The 19,619-nt window shown below is 37.8% G+C and overlaps 1 protein-coding gene across 2 annotated transcripts in view; it reads right to left on the minus strand.

Annotated features, from left to right (window-relative positions):
* The window catches only part of Uqcc1 (ubiquinol-cytochrome c reductase complex assembly factor 1), a 90,231-nt gene extending 71,234 nt beyond the window's left edge, over window positions 1-18,997 (minus strand). Inside the window, exons 1-4 of one of the 2 annotated variants that reach the window (XM_076851743.1) lie at window positions 18,896-18,997; window positions 11,394-11,498; window positions 4,479-4,574; window positions 1,489-1,596 (exon numbers count right to left, since the gene is read on the minus strand). In XM_076851743.1, coding sequence (XP_076707858.1) covers window positions 1,489-1,596; window positions 4,479-4,574; window positions 11,394-11,498; window positions 18,896-18,919 — 333 coding nt within the window. In that variant the 5' untranslated portion in view covers window positions 18,920-18,997. Of the gene's footprint in view, window positions 1-1,488; window positions 1,597-4,478; window positions 4,575-11,393; window positions 11,499-18,851 lie in introns of both variants that reach the window. The other variant, XM_076851744.1, reaches the window with a different exon arrangement.
* Between the last annotated feature and the right edge of the window lie 622 nt (window positions 18,998-19,619).

The raw sequence follows: 19,619 nt of genomic DNA on the forward strand, positions 1-19,619 counted from the left end.
AAATGAATAAAACAGTAAATTTTTCTTTTCTTTCTTTTTTCTGCTTTCATTTCCCTCTTCTAATTTTCAAACAAAACATATTTCAAGTTTTAAAATCTAAATCACTACCTTTTTTAAAAAATAGGGAAAAAGATTCTGGTTAATACATTACTAAATAAGTCAATAATTTATCAACCGTCAAAGAATTAAGATGAAAAATACATACATACATATATATACACACACACACACATATATATATAACTTTAATAAACTTAATATTTCCTTGATGATTTGGAAAGTACCTCATAACCTCAGGGTCTCAAGAATATCATTACTCCTTAGCATTTGTGCCCTCTCTATACATTTCAAAAATCCCCTAATAAAAAATAAACAAATTCTTGTGCAATCACTGCTGACTTTTCAGAATTCACATACAAAGCAAAACCTCTATCTGCTGTAGTAATGACTGTTAGGAAGAGAAAGCAAGTAAGAAGAAACAAAGAGTAGAGTCCATATTAAAACTGAAATTCTAATTTGAATCCAACTTGTTAAAACAGTATAAATGTCATTACTTATTTTGAGCAAAGTTATGACTTTTTCTAGAAATGTCTTTCCTACCACTTTGTGTTGGTATGCTCTGACTTACAACTGACAATGATTAGACTTATCAAATATTCTAGCAACCTTGAAAGGCATTAAGAGACACTTTGCCACAGTGATAGAATAGTCATAGGAAATAAGTGGTATGAGAAGAACAGAATCACTAATGTTCTATTACTAAATTGATTAAAGGTATAAATAAGAACCAGTATACACCTGATACAGAGAGAACACTCATTCATTTACAGCAACTACTGTACAAGAAAGAAGGTGCTAGGTCAAGTATTGACAAGAAGTCAATTATAACAAAGTCATGGAGTCAATTTTAATAAAAAAGATGCTTTTTCTAAAATTTTAAAGAATGTCACTATAATGACCTAGGGAAAAAAATCACTTAATGAAAATGGATTCATCCTACACTACGGGTATGACTCTATATCATGTACAGCCAGAGTAATGAGAAGTTGTATTCCACTTGTGTATAATGTGTCAAAATGCATTCCACTGTCATATATAACTAATTAGAACAAATTAGAAAATAAAATAATTTTTTAAAAAAATGAATTCATTGGAGACTTATGCTTCCTTAAGAATGCCGCCCGTCTGACCCTCTGCACTCTTCTACATGGCATACCACTGAAAGGTGCAATCTTACTGGGTGCCTGCTACTGTAAGCTGCTTCCAAGGCAGCTTACAACTAAAAAAGGAGTATTTCAGTCCCACATGCTACATTTCAGTCTCACTGATCAAGAAGTGGAGGCTTGAGGTGGGGAGTGCATTTCTAGGAAATTATCAAAACAACATATGAATTTCATGAGAGCAAACAAGCTTTTAAAAAATCTTCTATGGGAAAGAGAAAGAACAAAACCCAAAATAAAAAAATGAGAAGAATTTAGAAGACTTTACCCATTTACTGTATTTCAATGGTCCTGTGAATCCCATGGCTTCTATTATCTTCGTGAAAGCACCAACCTTCTCTTCAACAGGCTGTAGGGAATCCTTGGTAGCAGAAAGCTACTTAGTCAAATAGCCAAAGAGAAAGAAACCAAAATAAGTTGTAAAAAAAAAATTGCTTAGACATTTTATTCCCTACAATTTTTTTTTTCTTTTTGTACTGAAGACTGAACCCACAGGCACTCTTACCACACTAAGCTATATCTCTAGCCCTTTTTTATTTTCTGTTTTGAGACAGAGTCTTGCTAAGTTACTGAGGGTCTCACTAAGTTGCCTAGAACTTGCAATCCTCCTGCCTCAGCCTCCCTCCTGAGTCACCAAGATTACAGGTGTGTGCTACTGAGCCTGCCTTACCTTCAATTTTTTTGTGTGTGGGGTTTGGGGGTGGGTACTAGGGATTAAATTCAGGGGCTCTCAACCACTAAGCCACATCCCCAGCCCTATTTTGTATTTTATTTAGAGATAGGGTCTCACTGAGTTGCTTAGTGCCTCACTACGGCTGAGGCTGGCTTTGAACTCAAGATCCCCCTGCCTCAGTCTCGGTTTCCTACAATTTTTATTTTTCATTTCATTAGACATCAGAACAGTACAAATACAGCTGAAATGTTTTTTTGTTTTTTGGTTTTTTTTGAGAGAGAGAGAGATAATTTTTTAATATTTATTTTTTAGTTTTCGGCAGACACAACATCTTTGTTTTTGTTTGTGGTGCTGAGGATCGAACCCGGGTCACACACATGCCAGGTGAACGTGCTACCGCTTGAGCCACATGCCCAGCCCCAGCTGAAATGTTATCTAATACATGTCTTCCAAATTACAAAGCAAGTGATATCCACTTCACTGACCATGGGCTTATGAGCCCATGTCTAGGAAACGATAAATTTAGGATCTTTAGAATAAAAACTATATCAAAAAAGAGTACTTTCAAAATGAAATTTTTTGGTTGTTGTTGGTATTGTTTGTTTAGGGTTTTTTGGGAACTTGGCACATACTAGGCACGCATTCTACCATGGAGCTATATTTCTACTCCTTAATAGGAATCTTGATCCCCATCTCCTAAAGAAAAATTCTGTGAAGAGAAATATTATTGGTGTGTAAAAGGAAAAGTGAGAAAAATACTATTTGAAAACAGGCAAATCATCCAAAACCACAGTCAATCAAAGTAAACCCTGAATACAATGTTTTTCAACTTTTTTTTTTTTTTGGTACCGGATATTGAACTCGGGGTCACTAGACCACAGAGCCACATCCCCAGCCCTATTTTTTGTATTTTATTTAGAGTGGTTTAGTGCCTTGCTTTTACTCCTGCCTCAGCTTCTTGAGCCACTGGGATTATAGGCATGTGCCACTGCACCCAGCCTTATATTCTTAGTACGTTTTAGTTAATTTGTTGCAACTGTGACTAAAAGACCTGACAAGAATAATTTTAGGAGGAAAGTTTATTTGGGGGCTCATGGTTTCAGAGGTCTCTGTCCACAAATAATTGGCTCTATTCCTCAGGAATGGAGATAAAACTGAACATCATGGCAGAAAGGTGTGGCAAAGAGGAGTGGCTCACATGATGATCAGCAAGGAGACAGAGAGAGACTCTACTCTCCAGATACAAAATATATACTCCAAGGTATGTCCCCCCACCTTCAGCCTCACCTACCTGCCTTCAGTTACCACTCAGTTAATTCCATCAGGGGATATAAATTCACTAATTGGGTTAAGGCTCTCATTACCCAATCATTCTACCTCTGAATGTTCTTGTATGTCTCAAACATAAGCTTCTGGAGGACATCTAATGCCCAAACCATACAGTACAATAAATATAGAAAACATAAATATTGCAATTTGAAAATAAACTCCAAGGAAAACCTGTTCTAATACTAAGCTCTCCAAAGAAAAGCAGGCTATCTAAACCAATTTAAAAAAAAAAAAAAAAAAACTCTAAAAGTTAAATAATTTGTCCAAAATCCATGAAGAATCTTCTCCTCTAAAATGCTTCCCAGACAAGATAGTACAGTGAAGAAACACAGGACTAATTTTAGAAGGCTGAGGTTCAAATAATTCAGTTTGTCTGTTACCATCCTTTGTAACATTGAGCAAATCATTTCAACTCCCCAAGCCTCACTTCTATATTTGCTTAAATTCCTTGCCACACAGAAGGAAAGATATTATTGAGATCAAAATAAGAACATCTGGAGGCTGGGGTTGTAGCTCAGTGGTAAAGTGCCCGCCTCACATGTGTAAGGCACTGGGTTCAATCCTCAGCTCCATATAAAAATAAACATGCTGTATGTTTATCTACAACTAAAAAAATATTTAAAAAAGAACATCTGGTCAGGTATGATGGTGCATGCTTCTAAATCCCAGAAATTCAGATGGCTGAGGCAGGAGGATTGCAAGTCAAGGACAGCCTCAGCAATTTAGTGAGACCTTATTTCAAAATAAAAAAGGTATTGTGTCCACCTACAACTAAAAAATAAATATTAAAAAAAAAGACCAGGTGTGGTGGCACATGCCTATAATCGCAGCAACTTGGGAGGCTGAGGCAGAAGGATCACAAGTTCAAAGCTAGTTTCAGCAACTTAGAAAGACCATCTCAAAAAAGGGACTGAGGATGTGACTCAGTGTTAAATGTCCCTAGGTTCAGTCCCCAGTACAAAAAAATAAAAATAAATAAATAAATAAAAAGGGCTGAGGGTGTAGCTCAGTGTAGAGTACCCCTTGGTTCAATTCCCAGCACCACACAAACATATAAAAGAACATCTGGGGGCTGGGGTTGTGGCTCAGCGGCAAAGTGCTCACCTAGCACATGTGAGGCCCTAGGTTCGATCCTCAGCACCACATAAAAATAAAATAAAGATATTGTGTCCAACTACAACTAAAAAATAAATAATAAAAAAAGAACATTTGTCTGAAAGCACTACATAAACAAAGAAAACATTAATAATTCTCACCTTATTTGTGCTGTGATAATTCCTACTTTGCTGCACATCTGTTCCAGGAATCTGTTCTGACCTACCACAGGTTCGGGATTGGCTCATCTGGGGCAACTGGGATATAAAAAAACAAACATAAGCAACAATGAACATGTACTTAGAGAGTTAATCTGAGAAAACTGCTTTGAAATAGGACTACAGGTGCTATCCAACCCTGTTTAACATAGTTCCTGGTGATGTGATCACCAAGAGGACCCAAGATCAGCCCCTGAAATGGCGTCTCATACATGGTAGGTGCTCAATAGATACCTAATAAATACTTGAAGAAATAAAAGGATTCAGCCCTGGAAACATGGAATTAAATCTGAGTTAACTTTAGGAAACAGAATTATAGATTATAGATTATATATATACTAATTATACTACACATATAATACTAATTATAGATACTTATTATAATTCTGTTTCCTAAAGTTGACTCAGATTTAGTATCTAAATATCAGAAGCTGTGCAGTACACAGAGGTAAAAACCCCAAAGACATTAAGTTTAAATTTAAAACCTGTTTCAGTCACCTACAAGCTCAGTGGCTATGGGTAACTTACTGAACCTCATTTATTGCAGTGAGGATTAAAGGGGACAATTATATAAAGTGTCTCTCACAAAATAGATATTCAATAAACAGAAATTTGCATCATCACCAACATCATCATCAACATCATTGTTCAGACCATAATTGGTTTCCTTTTATGTTCACACTGCATTTGAAAACAATTTGGTAATTAATAAATAGCTACTATTTATAATTATATGTGCCATGTACTATGCTAACTGCCATATAAAAATCCTTCTATCCTTCTTTAATCTTCACCACAACTCTACTAGATTGCTGTTTTTATTAAGAACAATACACAGTTTTGGAAACATAAAAGAGAAAAACTACATGCAAGAGATCTTCATTGTAGCATTACTTACAAGAGTGAAAACTGAAGGGAAAGTCCAATGAGGAGAGTTAATTAAACTAAGGCACTCAATGGATAATCAGGTAACCACTGCTATTTTTAACAGGCTTTTTAAAGCAGTTTTTAGGTTCATAGCAAAATCCAAGCACAGAGTTCCCACATGCCCTCTTCCCCATAACGCACAACTTCCCCCACTAACAACATGTCACATCAAAGTAGTACATTTCTTAAAATGTACCCTGTCCCATTCTAGCACCCAAAGTCATGGTTACATTAGAAATTATTATTTTTAACACAAAAATGCTAATAATATGGATAAAATTACAGGCAAAACCATAAATGTATATGGGTAAATCTAGGAAGCAACATACAGAAAAAGGGTCATTTTGTTACATTAGAATTATGGGTAATAGCTAGGATGTGCCTCGGTGGTAGAGTGCTTGCCTAGTATGCATGGAGCTGTGGGTTCATTCCCCAGTACTGGTGGGAGAAAAAAGAACCGTGACTAAGTTTAGGAATCTAGTTTCCAAACCCTCAGTAAGTTTTATTACCTTTACAATAAAAAAGGGTGGGGAGGGAGCAGGAAGAGAGTTAATCCCTCAACTCTGGTTTATTCCAAGAAGAGATGGGACACAAGGAATGAAAATGATTTTCCTCTTTAATCTTAATGAAGGAAAATAGAATTTCTAATTGTGGAACATTACTATTCACATTTCTTTCCAAACAAGGATATTAAAAGATTAGTCAGAATCCTTCTGGTAAGTCCCAGGGACACTTGTGCTTTATTTAATTCCTGAGTATCAAGCAGGCTTTATAAAACAGGGACTAAACAGAACACCTCCCATGACATCACACACATCATTGTAATAGTCCATCTAGAACACAACAGTCCATCTAGAATGCAAAGCATTTACACCAGTTCAAAGAACACAACCAAGAACAGTTTCAATAAGTTGTGCTTCAGACTAATTTCTCTTTCTATTAGGTTGTATAATCTTTCTCTGGCCCACAGCTCTAATAATCATCAATGAATTTCTTCTCTGGCTGCACCATCTCCTACTGTACTTTTGTACCTCCTTTATTAATAAGTAAAAACATTTCACATTATCCTGAACTACTGAAGTATCTAGGTACTTAGTACCAAGGACAACATCTAACTGTCCCACACCTATTCTTATCTATAAACACACATACTTTTTTGTACTACCCACTCTTGCCTTTGCTCTCTCAAAAAGATTCATTTGACCATTTAAGACCTCAATTTTTTGTTTTAATTGAAAGGACATCAATAAATAACTTTTTAAAAGACAACAGATAACATGAAATACTGAAATGTCACTTTTTTCAAAGAGGCTTTCTCTGAACACCTTATCTAAAAACAGGTTCCTTTCAACCTGTTATTCTCTGTCATAGTATCAGTCTGTTCATTTCCTTGATGGTCTCACTATAATGTATAATTACATATTTATTCATGTATTTGTTTACTCTCAATCACCACTACCAAAAAATAAACATCAGGGTAAGAACGAGGTATCACTAGAATCAATACAGTGCATTACACAAGGGAAACCCTCGAATATGTTGAGTGAATGAATCTTACACCTGTACACTTTTTTACTTCTGATTATTTCCTTCCTGATCTTATCTACACATTCATCAAATAATATATGCTTCATTCTCCCAACCTCTATTAAATGCCCAGGATATGCCAGTCCTTATGCAGGATTCTGGATACAGACAGAATCCTCATTCTCAAAGGACTCATAATCTTGTGAAGAAGAGGGAAAAAGTTTACCAAATATCACATTTTAAATTGTCACTCATCACAAAACAAACAAACAAAGATAACCCAAGTGTTAGCAAGAACGTAGAGCAACTAGAACTCTCAGACACTGCTGGTGGGAGTGTAAAATGTTAAGTCACTTTGGAAAAATACTTGGCAGTATCTACTTAAACTGAATGTATATACAACCTCTAAGACTCAGCAATTCTCTTTCATTACCAAACAGAAATGTATACATATGTTCACTAAAACATGTGAACAAGAATGATTATAGCAACATTATTCATAAAAGCCCCCAAATTGAAGCAACCCAATTATTCATCAATGAAATAAATAAACTGTGGCATATTCATATAATAAAATACTATACAATGAGAATTAATAAACTATAACTACAAAAAAACAACATGGATGAATTTCTAGAACAAGTCTGAGTGACAGCAGACAAACAAACTACATACTATATGTATGTAAACAAAGGCAAACTAATCTACAGTATTCAAAATGAAGACTAGTTAACCCTGGTGGAGGCAGTGACTAGAAAGGGATGGAGGCGTCTGTAGTCCAGGTAATGTTCTTCCTCCATGTAGATGCTGGGTACGTTTACTTTGTAATAATTCACTAAGCTATACACATATGACTTGTGCCATTTTCTATCACTTATATCTCAATAAAATGTTAAAAAAATGCTTAAAAAGATGTGAAATAAGCAGTGTGAACAATATAAATTTGGAAATGAAAAAGAATAACCTGGAGTCATCCTAGAAGAGGACAAGATAAAGAAGAAAAAATGAGGAAGCCTGGTGCAGTGGAAAGAGAATACAGAGTCAGAGATTTAGACTGAAGTTCCACTTCTGTCCGTCTTTTAAAAACAAATGAAACAACATAAAAGGGGTGTGCAAACTACATCACATAACAAAAGTAAAGGCCTGTTCTAGACATCTACAGTGATAAACTCTTTTGCAGTTGGCCCCTGGTTAAAAGGAACGAAAGATCTCATCTGTTTTTAACTGCTTTAGTACTGGAAATTGAACATGAGGCACTTTACCACTGAGCTACATCCCCTGCCCTTTTATTTTTTGAGACAGGGTCTTCTAAGTTGCTTAGAGCCTTGCTGAGGCTGGCCTCAAACTTCTGATCCTCCAGCTTTAGCCTCCTGAGTCGCTGGAATTACAGATGTGGGCCACCACACCCAGCTAAAATTTCACCCTTATTTTTGCTTTCAAAAGAGTTCTTGGAGCTGGAATTATAGCTCAGTGGTAAAGCGCTTGCCTAGCATGTATGAGGCACTGTGTTCAATCCTCAGCACCACAGAAAAATAAAGACGTTGTGTCTATATACAACAAAAAACATAATTAAAAAAAAAAAAAAAGAGTTCTGAAAATTAAGAGACTTCTTTGATGAGAGACAGAGAAAGAAAAACAGACTGAAGCAATTCTTAAATGCCATAGAGGTGTGTGTGTCTTATAGTTTAGCAAAACTATAAGATCCACCAGGGCACAGGCCATCTTACACCTCTTTTATTTTCTGTCCCAAAAGCTCAACACTATTCTGGGCATGTAGTCAGTATTCAATAAAAACTAGGTGGATTTTTCTTCTATTTTTTTTTTTTTTTTCAAAGAGAGGGATAACCTGGAGAAGGTCCAAAAAAGAACCACAGGAATGATCAAAGGGATGAATAAAAGGTCCTAGTGGAAGGTTAAAATGAATTGAGTCTGTTTAGCTTGGAGAAAAGGCAACAGAAGAATTAAAGAGTAACTTAGAATAACACTTGAGCTGGAAGAAATCTCAGTGATCTTCTAGTCTAACCTTTTTTCACTTCACAGATGAGGAAACTAAAACCAAGGGAGAGGTTACAACTTGGTAAAGGTAGTTTTAGGACAAAAAAAAAAAAAAATTAAGGTTCGTTTCATACCTAAAGAGAAAACTCACACAAGTAACATGAACATGCAGAGCAATAATCTACTGAAGCTCTCCTGTGTGCCCAGAACCTTTATGTCTTACTTATTTCATAACAACTTTGTTCAGCTAATACTATTTCTTAACCATTTTAAAAATTAGGACACTAAATACAGTTCATTAAGGATTGCTATGTTCTGTCCCTTCTAATAAACTACCTTAAAAAACCTGAGTACAGTTCAACAACACAGGTTCAGGCACATTTAACAACCAGATAATTTTATTGGAGAATAAAATTTAGAAATACCATTCTCCATTAAAAGCAACCAAGGTTCCTTGAAGAAATGATTGAATCTAGAGTTAGAACAAGGAAAATATAACCTAAAACATCTTGTGATACAAGGAAATAAGGGAGCATTCAAAAATGATGAGGGCATGGGGAAAGAAAATTGAAGGTGTTCTCATTAGCCAATATTGTGACAAATGGATCAATAAAACAACTAATTAGAAAATGGATTATAAATCATGGAAGAAAATAAACATTCATGAGTTCATACTTACATAAATAATTGAGTAAGTAAATAAGTAGGGAAGAACTGACAGATCTTCCTTACAAAAGACCTATAGTTAATAAATGTTAAGAATGATGCAAATAGAAAATACTAGGCAAACACCACAGTAATAACTGTTGTAATCAAAAACCATCAATAGAGTGATCATATATAGCTAGGCATAGTGGCACATAACAAAATAACAAAAGTTCCTTAACAAATTAGAGGCCAGTCTGGGCAGCTCAGCAAAATGCTGTCTCAAAATAATAGCTGGGAACCTAGCTCAGTGGTAGAGTGCCTCTGGGTTTAATCCCCAATAGCAAACAAACAAACAAATAAAAAATTATCATATTATCATATAATCCAGCTAACCCAGCAATCCAATCTGGGCATACATCCAAAAGAATTCAAAAGATCTCACTATATTATATTATAATTCACTATAGCGGGTTTTGTTTGAGGTACTGGATATTGAACCCAGGGTGCTCCTCCACTGAGCTGCATCCCCAGCTTTTTTTTCATTTTTTTTTCTTGAGATAGGTCTCACACTAAATTGCCCAGTCTGGCCTTGAACTTTCACTCCTCCTGCCTCAACCTGCAGAATAGCTAGAATTACAGGTATGCACCATCATGCCCAGCTCACTATAGCACTACTATGAGATGGAAGAAACCCAAATGCTCACTGACCCAAATGGATTAAAAAATTTGATATATATGCAATGGAATATTATGCAGCCTTTAAAAGCAAAAAGTAAATCCTGTCACATGCTACAACATTGATGAACCATAAAGACATTATACTATGTGAGGTAAGCCAGTCTCAAAAAGTCACTTACAATTCCACTTATGAGGTACCTAGAGTAATGGAACACCCTATTAAAAATAAGAAAAAATAGGGGCTAGGGATATGGCTCAGTGGTAGAGTACTTGCCCAGTATCATGAGGCTTGGGTTAGATCCCCAGCACCAAAAAATAAATTAAAATTAAAATTAAAAAATGTGTGTGTTTAAGCTTATGAGGGCAAAGGAGAATAATTTTAATATCAAATAAAGGCTATCTAAATAACATGCATAAAATCTGGTCTAATATGTGAAAAGCTAGAATATAAAACTTTGTGGATATTTGTTAAGGAACTTAAGGGAAAAAAATTAGTATATACACACAAACAAAGGCAGGAAAAAACCACTGGAGATCAAAATACCAATGTTTTCAGACATGAAGTCATAGGTGACTTTTATTCACTTTATTACTAAAGTATTTGTATGAATAACAAAAATAAGGAGAAATAAAGCCGTTCATAATATTTCCAATATGAACTATATTATAATGAATCACGTAGTCAATAGTAAACTAAGGCCTCGAAAAATTGTATTTTGGATTTTACATTCATAAAAAGGAAAAAGAAGAACACTTCATACCCCAAATAAAAGCAGCACAAAGTAGCTTCGAAAAGAAACTGAAAAAAGTTAACTCTATGATGAATATCTGGAAAAGCTCCCCAACAGTAAAAATCATCGGATTGTAACGTGGTATCCTAGGCTAAGTTCCATTGCTGGGATATTTAGAAGCAACGCCCAAGACACCATACTGCAGGAATCAGTCCTGAGCTAGCACAGAGAGACCCAGAGCGGTCTCATGAGGTTTTTCCATCACACAATTTGGTTAGCTAATCTATAAGTACATGACATTTGCACATAAACACTAGGTTTTCATATCCACCAAAAAAACAACAAACCTTACCTGAGAAGTGCCAGACAGAGCCCGGCTCCACTGTCCTTGGGTAGGAGACACTGGTAGCAATCGGCTGCATACTGGAATCCACTGGGAGATGCCAGTCTGGTTCCTCTAGGAAAAAAAAAAAAAACATGGTCTGTCAGGAACCTATATCAGACTCCATATGTAGAAGGCACAGTGTACCTGAGATATTGTGATCTAATAAGAAATTTGTATTTGGTCTTCATCTCTAATTCCTGGCATAGAGTTCCTAAAACCCTTAAAATTTCTGAGTCATAGAAGGAAGTTTTGTGTTTATAATAAGCCCCTTTCGACTTTACCTGAGTTTACATTAATGAGATGACCCTTAGAAGATGAGAGGCTGGTTGCCAAAAGAATGAACCGCATAAGTAGAGGGCTAGAACTTTCCACTCAAACATTTAAACCTTCCAATAACCACCCAGTTACCTAGGTATATTGTTTTTACTCCATACTGTATACTACATACCCAGAAAAGGAAGAAGATATGTATAGAATAAGCAACTTCCCAATGTCACATGGTTAATAAACAGCAGGTTTAGGATTAGAACCCAGGTAGCCCAACTCCAGAATCCATGAACACATGAAAAGGTAAAGGGATTATCTCCAAGGTCCCTTCTAGCTTTAACACTAGCCATAGGTAAGTTTTGTAGTTGTTTTGTTTGTTTTGCTATGTTTTATGGTACCAAAGATTGAACCCAGGGGCGATTAACTATTGAGCCACATCCCCGGCTCTTCTTATACTTTAAGACAGGGCCTCGCTAAATTACTAAGGCTGTCCTTGAAATTAAAATGCTCCTGCCTCAGCCTCCCAAGCCACTGGGATCATAGGCATGCACCACCATGCCTAGCTAGGTAGAGAACTGATTAAAATAGCGAACTGTGGAAAAAGCCAAGCACTTGGAATCAGAAAGCAATGGGATGCTTCTTGGTTCCTCTGTTCACAAGCTACATATTAGTTAACAGCCTATGTGGGGCTTGGTTATCTTTTCTGTAAAATGAAGATTAAATCCCTACTTCTCATGATTAAAAAAAAAAAACTAACAAATGTAGCATGCAGTATGTTCAATATTAAGTATTAAGCTAAATCTGATCTCCACTTTCCTGGGGTAGGGGTGGGATGGAGAAAGGCATTAGAATTTTAAACATTCAGATGCTATCTAAAGTGTCTCACAGTTCTAAAATCATAATTAACTGTTCCTTTCTAAAAGAACATTTGTAAAAGCACTATGATAATCAAACAATACACACCCAGGCATTATTATCATTATGAATAATTTTTACTGAATTATATAGGCTTCCCTTTACCCCACAAACTATCATAGCAGCAAGAACCATTTTCTTAAAATATTATTTTTAACCTAGCATACTGAATCCCTGTTCCTGGGGGAAAGACAGTATTAGATCTCTATAAGTCTCTGGCTACAAAATTTTTATCAACTAATAAATAGATAATTTTGTTTTATGTGTGCCCAGCTTAACAGTCATCAGCACTAATCTCACAGCCAATGGCACTACAACTCACCCCTGAACAAAACTTATATATCTGACACTTGTAAAGGACACCACAGCCTTCTAACACTTGGCCATGCTAGACAACATTCCAGCATTATATTTGGGGGCAGTTTAAACAAATATATCACCAACAAAGCACAAAATGTGAAAAACCTGGTACTACACAGACCACTAAAAGGATACTTTTTACAGTTTCAAAGTTGAAATAAGAGGGCAGAGTGTTGCCTTGTTCGACTTCAGCTGAGAACAGTGTACACTAGTGGCTCAAATTTCTCACACTGTACATATCTGCAAATGACTAAAAGTACTTGAATTATTGATTTTGTAATTACAAATAAAATTTAGCAACCAGGTAATAATTAACAAATACAGAATACATGAATAAAGATTGATTATAATGACCATATTTACTCAATAATCCCCCTGTGATACCTATATTCTGAATGCCATGGTTACTATATCAATTCCATAGTCCAAACACAGAAACTACTATAAACAAACTCCTACTGGTTACAATGTACTTTCATTCTAAAGCAGCAGAGAATCTCTAATCCACTCTGAAAAACTATTGAGCTGGGGATACAGTTCAGTGGTATAGGTGCCTACTATCCAAAGGCCCCGGGTTCCATCCCCAGCACCATTAAAAAAAAAAAAAAAAAAAGAATTATTACTGAACACACAGCCTTCTCCCACTTTGTTGAGTTTGTCCAATATGAGTTTTCAGAAGATTGACTACATACAGGAAGGATGATCAAAACAGTAAATACATTAAGGGGGAGGGTCAGGTTTCTATGAGAGAAAGGAGTTAATAAATATGGCAAAGAAGAAGGGTATAATAACCCCTGTGATGGTAGATTGAATTGGATATAAAGTAATTGGTGCGTTTAATATATGGACATATAATAAAGAAATGCATACATGTTCATGTATATTATTTCCTACCTATGTCCTGATAGGGCCTAGAAGTAATGACACCCCAATAGCAATGAACACACACATTCAGATTTGCTTTCTAAATAGCAATATCTACTAGAAGGATCTAGGCTACTCTGGGGAAAGTCAACTCCAGAATGGGGCTGATGCTCCTCAAAGCCTTGTTCTCAAAGAACGCATATTATTTGATCAGCTTGACCATCCCTTCCCCTTTACTCAGCCTTCTCTTAGTACAGATCTTCATCATTCTAGGATTACTTAAATGGATTCAGACCAACTTGAGGACTCTAATATCAGCCCCCTCTGATTGACCCATCTACAACTGCTGCAGGAATCTATTAAAACAAAAATCTAGTAGTAGGAATGAGTATTTATTATGTACACAGCCTATAATCCCAGTGACTCCAGAGGCTGAGCCAGCAAGATCACAAGTTCAAGACCAACCTGAGCAACTTAGTGAAATGTTGACTCAAAATAAAAACTGAAAAAAAAAAAAAAAAAAAGGCTGGGAATGTAGCTCTATGGTATAGTGTCCTGGGGGTTCAATCCTCAGTGCTGCGGGGAAGAAAAAATAAACACAAGTCTTTCCCTGATCACTTATGGTTGTGGAGGAAAAGGAACAACAAACAGGAGAAACTTACTAGAAAGAGCAACAGAGAAACTTGGGAGTGATGGATATGTTCATTACTTTTATTGTAGTGTCAGCTTTTCAGTATCAAAACTGTGTCAAAACTTATCAAATTGTACCATTAAATAGTGTAATTTATTGTGTTGTTTATTCCTCAATTTAGAAAAATTAGGGGGAAAAATAAGTGAATAAAAAAACCTTTAAAAAAAAAGGTTAAAACTTGCTTAAAATACTTCAAAGGCTACCCTCTGCCTTCAGAATAAAATTCATGATACCCTAAAGCATGACACTCAAGGTCTCTTCCATTTCTCTGAGTGCTCCTAAGTCCAGTCAAACAGATTTAGTTATAGCTCCTTGATTGACTAACATTAAAACAAACTAATTCTTTTTCTCTATGGCTTTTTCCCATATCTCACTTACTTCAAGCATCTCCTTCCTGTCTTCAAGTGCCCTTCTGTTCTGATCCCATCTATCTGTATCTGGTATAAACTTCTAATATCACTTTCCAAGTATTCTATTAGTAGCTTTTTCTCTCTCGTATTGGATTATAAACTTGAATTAAGGTTTGGATTTTTCTTTGTGTAGTTCCTAAAATGTAGTGAACACCCAAAACAGTTGCTGAATTAAAAAGGAAGGAATCATTTAAACATAGCAATAGATTGTCTAATCAACCCTAGCAACCTTACTGATTAAGAAAATCTGAGGATTAGAGAACTTGCTCAAGGTCACATCCACCATAAATTGTCACTTTCAACTAATCCTCAGGGAGTTTTCATTGCCTTATCACATATCGAGTTACAAGAAGACCTTGAGGGCTTGGGTTGTGGCTCAGAGGTAGAATGCTTGCCTAGCATGTGTGAGGCACTGGTTTAGATCCTCAGCACCACATAAAAATAAAATAAAGATATTGTGTCCACCTATAACTAAAAAGTAAATATTAAAAAAAAAAAAAAAGAAGATCTTATAGCTAGGCACTGGGAGGCTGAAGCAGGAGGATCACAAATTCAAAGTCAGTCTCAGCAGATTAGCAAGGTATTTAGCAACTCAGTGAGACCCTGTCTCTAAATAAAATATAAAAAAAGAGCTGGGATGTGGCTCAGTGGTTAAGAACCCCTGGATTCAATCCCTGGTACCAGGAAAAACAAAAGACCTTAGAGAAACAGGTTCAATGGTGCACACCCATGATGCATATTATTCCAGCCACTAAGAAGGCTGAGGCAAGAGGACTGAAAATTCAAGGTCAGCTTGGAAAACTTAGTGAGACCCTGTCTCAAAATAAAATTTAAATGGGGGGTGGGGGGGCATGGTGGCACGTGCCTTTGATCCCAGCAACTAGGTGGCTGGGAGGGTGTTGAGGAAGGAGAATGGCAAGTTCAAGGACAGCCTAAGCAACTCAGTGAGACCCTTTCTCATAATATAAAGAACTAGGGATTATGACTGAGTGATCAAGTACCCCTGGATTAAATCCCCAACACCAAAAAAATTAACAAAAATAAAATTTAAGATGCAGCTGGGGATATAGTTCATTTGGTAGAGTGCTTTCCTTGCAACACAAGGCCCTGGGTTCAATCCCCAGCACCACAAAAATAAATAAATAAATAAATTTATTGATTAAAAAGAAAAGTCTATTATTAAAAAAAAAAAAATTGGGGGGCGGGGGTTGCTGGGGATGTAGCTCAACAATAGTACCACACAGGGTTCAATCCCCAGTACCAAGAAGAAGGCAGCAGGGAGAAGGAGATCATCTCAGGGAATCAGACGATAAAGTGAAAGGGATTTTCCTTTTCTTTTTTTATTTTAATATTTATTTTTTTAGGTGTAGATGGACACAACACAACACCTTTATTTTTATATGGTGCTGAGGATCACACCCGGGTCCCGGCAATGCTAGGCGAGCGAGCGCTCTACCACTGAGCCACAATCCCAGCCCGGTTTTCCTTTTCTAAACTTACACTCACTATATCAAAAAGATAATTAACCTGGGCATGGTGGTACACACACCTGCAATTCCAGCAATTCAGGAGGCTGAGGCAGGAGGATCACAAGTTCAAGACCAGACTCAGCAATTCAGCAAGACCTTGTCTCAAAATTTTTAAAAAGGAAGGCTGGAGATGTAGTTCAGTGGTAGAGCACCCCTGGGTTCAATCCCCAGTACCAAAAATAATAATAATAATAATAATTAGAGAAGAAACGGGGGAGGGGGAGGAAAAGATGAGTCTAATCGAGCGGAGGTGAAGAGGTGGTTTCTATGGATGCTACCATCTAAAAAGTAGTATGCTCAGGGACAAGACTATATAAGAGGCTGGGGCAGTAGCTCAGCAGCGAGACTTGCCTAGCATGCATAAGGCACTGAATTCAATCCTCAGCACCACAAAAAAATAAACAAATAAAATAAAGGCATTCTATCTATCTACAGCTACAAGAAAAATAAAAAGACTTTTTAAAAGAATATATAGGATAGCTGGGGCAGCCACTAACTTCCAAGACATATCAAGGTGTTCAACTCATCTTGATTGACCAATAAACTTTTCATCTTTTTCCCCCAAATATCCATCTTAAAAACCAAATAATCAGTCAGGTGCAGCGATGCATGCCTGTAATCCTAGTGGCTTGGTAGGCTGAGACAGGAGAATCGCCAGTTCAAAGTCAGCCTCAGCATTGGCAAGGCACTAAGCAACTCGATGAGACCCTGTCTCTAAGTAAAATACAAAATAGGACTGGGGATGTCGCTGGGTGGTCAACTGCTCCTGAGTTCAATCCCCAGTGCAAAAACAAATAATTTAGAGCTGGGGGTGTAGCTCAGGGGTAGAGCACTTGCCCAGCATGTGCTAAACATTGGAGTCAATTCACAGGACTACCAAAAGTAAATAAATAATTTAGAACATACTAGTTGCCATTTCCCCAGATGTCCTTAGATCTGAATCAATTCCTATTTTGGCATCAACAATTAATTCACCAAATAAATCTTCCTGTAAGTTACAGGAACTAATCCTCAGATATTCACTGAGCTGCTGCTGTATAAGGGTATAGCACTTTGCTAGGCTGGCAAGAAATTTTAGATGCAAAATTGCAGTCATATATTGTAAGCCATATATTAAAATATTAAAACTACAAGTGTAAAATAACAATTCAAAAGATAGCCAGAGACAGGAATAGGCGATGTCTGTTATGAAAGACAGTGTGCTTGACCCAGTTTTTTAAAGACTTTCTAAAATTAACTGTCCCATTCCTCTACAATTAGGAATTAAACTCTGTATCCTGGAAACGTTTTTTTTTTTTTTTTTCTGCTGCCACTTTCTTCCACCCTTAATTTCTAAATGTCGAAGTATGCTAGAAAGAGTGAATCTCAAGAGGATTGGAAATAAGTCTCAAAAGGTGCAGTAGCTTCCCATATAAGTACTAAAGAGCTTAGCAGTCTTGCGCTGGGGTTGTGGCTCACTGACAAAGCTCTTGTCTAGCATGTGTGAGGCACTGGATTCGATTCTCAACACCTCATGTAAATAAATAAATAAAATAAAGATCCATCAACAACTAATAAAAATATTTTTTAAAAAAAAAGAGTTTAGGGGCTGGGGATGTGGCTCAAGCGGTAGCGCGCTCGCCTGGCATGCGTGCGGCCCGGGGTTCGATCCTCAGCACCACATACAAACAAAGATGTTGTGTCCGCCGGGAACTGAAAAATAAATATTAAAAATTCTCTCTCTTTCTCTTTCTCTCTTTCTCTCTCTCTCTCTCTCTCTCTCCCCCCCCCTTAAAAAAAAAAGAGAGAGAGAGTTTAGTAGTCTTTACTTCATTCATTCATGCAAATAAGTCTCTATTGCATGTGCCAGACACTATGCTATGCAAAGTGAAAACGACAGATATGGCCCGGGTTTTCGTGCAGCTTTCAACCTCAAAATCTTCAGTCAGTCAACTTTATACTTAAGAATTGATTAGGGTCTCTTAAAAAAAAAAACAAAACAAAACAAAACTCAGAGAACCTCGGAATCCAAAAGGACTGTAAAGAGACAAGTGTCCATTTTTCACGTGGGGACTTTTAAGCCCGAAAGTGTTTTGCCAAGGTCACACTTGAACATCAGTGACAGGGACTAGAACTCAGGTCTTCCGCAACTCTAGTCAGTGCCCCAGGGCGCTCCTCTCCCTGAGTGGAAGTGGTGCCCGAGGAAAAGCAAACCTCCTCAAATAAAGGTCCACCGTCACTCTCTTCCTCCTTGAAAGAGGGAAAGCGCAGCCCAAACCAGGGGTAAGGAGAAGTGGAGAGCTGCCTCAGTTTCCCCGTGGAAAGGCGGCCACGCAGCCACGCTACAGCACAGGTTCCCCTCGTGCACGTCCTTCCACCTCCTCCCGCCCCGCCCTCCCCGATTCCAAGCCGGAGACCCGGCAGGCCCCCATAGAAAACTGCTCCTGCACTCACAAGGACTCGCACCAGCAACGCCATGTTCCTCAACAACCATTTCCGGGTGAAGGGTGGCCTTCCGGAATCCCCGCTGCCACCACCCCTTCACTGTGTTCAGGGGTTTTTTTTTGCGGGAGGGAGACAGGCAGCTGCGGCGCAGGCGCACAGGGGCGGCGCTCGCACTTGCTTCTACCCTGTAGCTGTGCGCTTGGCTGTCGGGCCCAGCGCGCGCCGCCGCCCCGGGTCTCTCCTTTCTCGGTTCCACGTCACAGTGGCTCAAGCCCTCCCCCACGCCGCCTCGTGGACCCCGGCCTTTCGCAGTCCTCTCCTCCACCAGCTCCCCGGGCCAGAGCCATTCCCCTCCAGACTGAATCACCAGCAGGAGCCCTCCCTTTCCATGGGGACGGGACAGAACAGGACATTGATTGGGGCTGGGGTTGTAGCTCGGTGGTAGAGCGCTTGGCTAGCACGTGTGAGGCACTGGGCACTGGCTTCATGGACTTCCTAAATGATAAGGGAGGTTTAGGAAAGTCTTGTCAAAAATAGAAACTGTGGGTAAGTGCTATGGAGGAAAAAATAAACTGAGGAAGTGACATATAAGATAATATCTAAAGGACAAGAAGAAGCTGGTCAAGGGAACTGACAAGGGTCCTGAGGAGGTCGCCCAGAAGGAGGTGGACCTCAACTGAGACCTGGAGAGTCCTTGATGTCGTCGCAAAGAAGGAATTTGAGGACAGGTCAA

The sequence above is a fragment of the Callospermophilus lateralis genome, chromosome 3, assembly GCF_048772815.1.
Source record: "Callospermophilus lateralis isolate mCalLat2 chromosome 3, mCalLat2.hap1, whole genome shotgun sequence".
NCBI classification, from domain to species: domain Eukaryota; kingdom Metazoa; phylum Chordata; class Mammalia; order Rodentia; family Sciuridae; genus Callospermophilus; species Callospermophilus lateralis.